The 4,029-nt window shown below is 38.8% G+C and overlaps 1 protein-coding gene across 1 annotated transcript; it reads right to left on the bottom strand.

The window, feature by feature from the left end:
* Nucleotides 1-971: 971 nt before the first annotated feature.
* LOC141045043 (uncharacterized) lies at nucleotides 972-3,759 on the bottom strand. The gene is made up of 2 exons (XM_073532050.2): nucleotides 2,410-3,759; nucleotides 972-1,869 (listed from the first exon to the last, which is right to left on the bottom strand). Exons 1-2 carry the CDS (start codon nucleotides 2,655-2,657, stop codon nucleotides 1,779-1,781), a joined length of 339 nt encoding a protein of 112 aa, XP_073388151.1. The 5' UTR covers nucleotides 2,658-3,759; the 3' UTR covers nucleotides 972-1,778.
* Between the last annotated feature and the right edge of the window lie 270 nt (nucleotides 3,760-4,029).

Here is a 4,029-nt window from a genome sequence, read left to right on the forward strand (position 1 = left end):
AATATCTAAACTTAATATTTATACATGGGCATGTTTCTAATATATTAAAAATTTCTATTTTAATTATTTTCTATAATTGATTTTGGACATCTACAATTCCATTTGTTCTATGTCCATTCTTTCTAAGAAAAAAGGTATATTTGGAAATTAACAATAATCCTAGAATCTCCATTAAACTCTATATTCAATGCATTTGATTCAAAAGGTATTGTAAATAATAAATAGTATAATATATAGATAGAAAAAAAAATTTAAATCAAAAATCTGTTAAAAGAACGTTTACATATATGGATAACTCTTATTAGACTTTATGTGGTAATGTATATGGACATTTCACAACTTGTAGCCATAAATCTTAGATGGTAGTCAACACATGGTTGAATAGCCGTTATAGCCATTGAAGCCATCGTAACCGTCGTAGCCTACCAAGGTGACATATGGACTAATACCCACATGTCAATAGTTGAACTAATTGTTTTGTGTTCACACTAGAAAGTCCATGATACTAGACTATGGACTTATATTATATAAGAACTCGAGGGAGAGGATTCATTTCAAGTGGTTAGTTCTCTTGAAACCTCGATAGTTGGCTGGTGAGCTCATTTTGTATTTGCTTCATTAAACTTTTATCCTAGCAATATACTTCCTCTATATTTTATCACAAAATCTGCAAATACCTTATGCTTGTTAGGAAATTTATGAAGTTTGATGCCATGTTTGGTTTTTAATCCCTAAATTTCCTTGCATTTCTAGACAAAAATATGCAATTTTTGACATAGTTTGAGAAATCATTTTTTTCAAAAACTAAAAGGCAAAAACTTAAGAAAATAACCATAAGATCTTGAAGTTATCTTGTTGGACATGAACCAAAAATAGTTACAACCCCTTATTCCATGGGATCTATGAGATTATAACATTCAAATTGGAAAGTTTTTTTTTTTTTTTTTTTTTTTTTTTTTTCTAATGACTTTTTACAATGAATTTCTTCACTTCAAGAATGCATAAAAATTAGATACTAGTTCAAAATCTTTACTACTTTGGAATTTGCTTCTAAACCAAGTAAAAAATTCAAGATTTTGAAAGGAAAAAAAACTTTTTTTGATTCCTGTGTTATTTGCCCTTGGGAAATTTTAACCACATGACTTCATTTAATAGCTCTTTAAGAAATTAATAGAAATTAGAATTATTCCTTGAAAATTGAAATTATTTGTAACCAATGCATTCCAACTTGGTGTGATGCACTACAAAAACCGTAGCTTCATAATAGGCTTCACAGCTTAGGTTAAAAGTGCCATGACACGTAAATTTTGAAAAATGGCAGCATTTGATGGAAAATTCAGAAAAAAAAATTGGTTTTAAGAAATTTTAGAGGTTAAAATTGATATTATTAATATCGTACAACAATATCTTGAAGTTGTGTTCTATGTTTGATACTGAGGTATTAGTGTTGGGTACTCTGGAGCTACAATATGAAATCCAATTTTGGATATGATGTAGATCATTCACATTTCATTTACAAAGACCAAGATACCATCAACAACAACTAGGAGGCCATCACCATAGGCCATGAATAGTATTCTAAGCACTATTTTTAGATATTCTTTTCTTACAAATAATACTCATTTATATCATTTACATTGGGGGGGGAATCAATCCTGTACAAGTGAACAGCCCAATCTTCAAAGTGCTGATTACATTCAATTCATCTGTTGCTAACCACTGAAGTCCGTAACATGGATGGCACTGAAGACTATGAAACTCTTGGCAACATTGAGATTTCACCCTTTTTCGCTTTTGTAGAGCTTCTGATAGTTCTGCGGCCAATCTTCAATATAACATGTTGTTGTACCCAACAACCCCATTATATCACTGCTTCACACATAATAAAACACTTCAAAATCAAGACTTCTATGACCTTGTACAAACATATGGATCCATTGGTTTGACAAAAGGCTCCAAGTTTCTGACTTTGAACAGTGCCTAGGGAAGGGCCATCTTGTTTTTCAGGTTTAGGTTTAGGGTTTAGGGGTTTAGGATTTAGGGTTACAAGGGCATCCCATAGGTTTTTGATGCTAAATATCTCACAACCTATCAATTTTTTGATAGTTTTGAAATTTTGCCAAAGCTTAGAATGCCACAAAGACCTATACAATGGTTTTTGTTTCTCAAATTTATGTGTTTCATTTTCTTAAATTTAGGGTTTATAAACCCTAATTAGGGTTTGAAGACCCTAATTCGGGAACTCAGTATCATCAGGGTCATCATCAACTTAGACCAAGGTTTAGGAGGTAGGTGTGCCAACCAGGTTTAAGGTGTAGGTAAAGTTCTTGATAAGTAATTATGTAATAAAAAAATAACAAAATCTCTGAAAGGAGATTAACAAAATTTCTGAAAGGAGAAGAAAAAGACCTTGGCCAATGTAACGTTGGGAGGCGCCCCGTGCAATTTATCCGTGTTTGCCTTACTTTCGAGCCTGTGCCGCTTCTTGTAACGTTGCTTGCAGCTTGTAATTGACTCTGCATTCCCCCCATTTTGCAGCCAACGTGCGCGATGGCAGAGGCAACCCCGACAGAGATAGTGAAGGGCTCAGCGGTGGCGAGTACTGCGCGTACTCGACTAGCGTCCACCTGGGCGATTAATTCTGTGACGCCACACATCCTGCACACGAGTGGGTCGAGCTTGAGTATCCCGACCAGTGAGTCGAATCGTGACCTCCAATTGCATCAGCTTGCAGCGATACATCGTAATCCTCTCGCTCCGACCTGTCGTCATGGCTGCCTATGCCGTTGCCTGTGCCATTGCGGATCACAACCGTAGTTGCTTCGACGTGTATACAAAAAAACACACTCGACGATGGCAGTTTTGCCCATCTTTGTACGACTACATCTCGAGCCAGACATTGGCAGCCAACATTGGAACACTCCGTGCATGAATTCGCACACATTGCTTCTCTGACAACTCCCCTTTCGAAACTCTAGACACGCCGTCCCCAAGTAGTGGTATCGCCGCGGATTGCGATGCCTAGCTTTCTGACTTGGATGGGTGAACGGGCACTCCGTTCAATCGCGCCTAAATCCTCATGCATCGCCTCACCTTGAATTGAAACATTCGGAACTGATTGCATCTGTATATGTCTACCACCAGCCACGCCTCCTCGTCCTCGTTGTTTGACAGCAGAAACTTGTTGAACAGCACATCAAAAAATGTGGGTGTCTCTACTGAAGATCTCTTGGCCCCTAGCGATGATGTCAGTCCCAAGCTCAACCTTCGCAGGGCTGCTCGACCTGATCACTTCCTGCCTACTCAAAAAAGCCCCCTTCCTACTCCTTGCCTCAATCAACAACTCCTCCTCCGCCATCAAAAATCCCAAAAACTCACACCTCGACACCAGCGAGCTCGGCAGGCTCGAAAAATAATTGTTGAATGCGTGCAACTCCATGCTACTCAATCTCTGAAGTTGTGGCTCTTCTGATATATCCCACCTGTCGCACCATCTACTGGTGCCTCCGCATTGTGCATCGCCGCGGGCGAGAACAAGTTTAGCCGCTGCATTGGATGCGGCGTGTGCATATGCTGAGACATAAGCACATTGTCTACCATCGATTCATACAACGACCATGACGATGAACCTCCCCCATCCAGCAATACTAGTCTACCCGCTCCACCGTTCAAAAACGACGACTCTCTTCTTCCCATCACAAAGTGCCGCTCCTGTTGCCTCTGCAACACTGCCAACATTACATTATCTCCCTCGCAAGCCCCCGCTCCTCTTCACTCAACGTCTTTTTCTACCCCCACTCCTCGAACTTGATTATTATGCTGGCCGGACTACGTTAGGATACATTACATTGGATCTAACCATAGAATCATATGGTATGAGATCTGTTAAACTTGGTCGTCTCAATCCGTCGACCTCCACAATATTGATTGTGTATGTTTTTATGACTCAGATTTATACATCACTAGCTTTGCACAGTTTTACTTGGCAAAGAACAGTGCAATTTGTCGTTCAAAAGCTCACAGGTGTTC

This window comes from Physcomitrium patens, chromosome 25 (assembly GCF_059467195.1).
Source record: "Physcomitrium patens ecotype Gransden chromosome 25, ASM5946719v1, whole genome shotgun sequence".
Classification (NCBI taxonomy): domain Eukaryota; kingdom Viridiplantae; phylum Streptophyta; class Bryopsida; order Funariales; family Funariaceae; genus Physcomitrium; species Physcomitrium patens.

What these genes read in the sequence shown, in the direction of transcription:
- LOC141045043 (XM_073532050.2), bottom strand. Translation starts at nt 2,657, where the DNA reads ATGTGTGGCGTCACAGAATTAATCGCCCAGGTGGACGCTAGTCGAGTA. An exon ending in CCAACGTTACATTGGCCAAG is followed by an intron (nt 1,870 to 2,409) that starts GTCTTTTTCTTC and finishes TGTGTGAAGCAG; the next exon opens with TGATATAATGGGGTTGTTGG.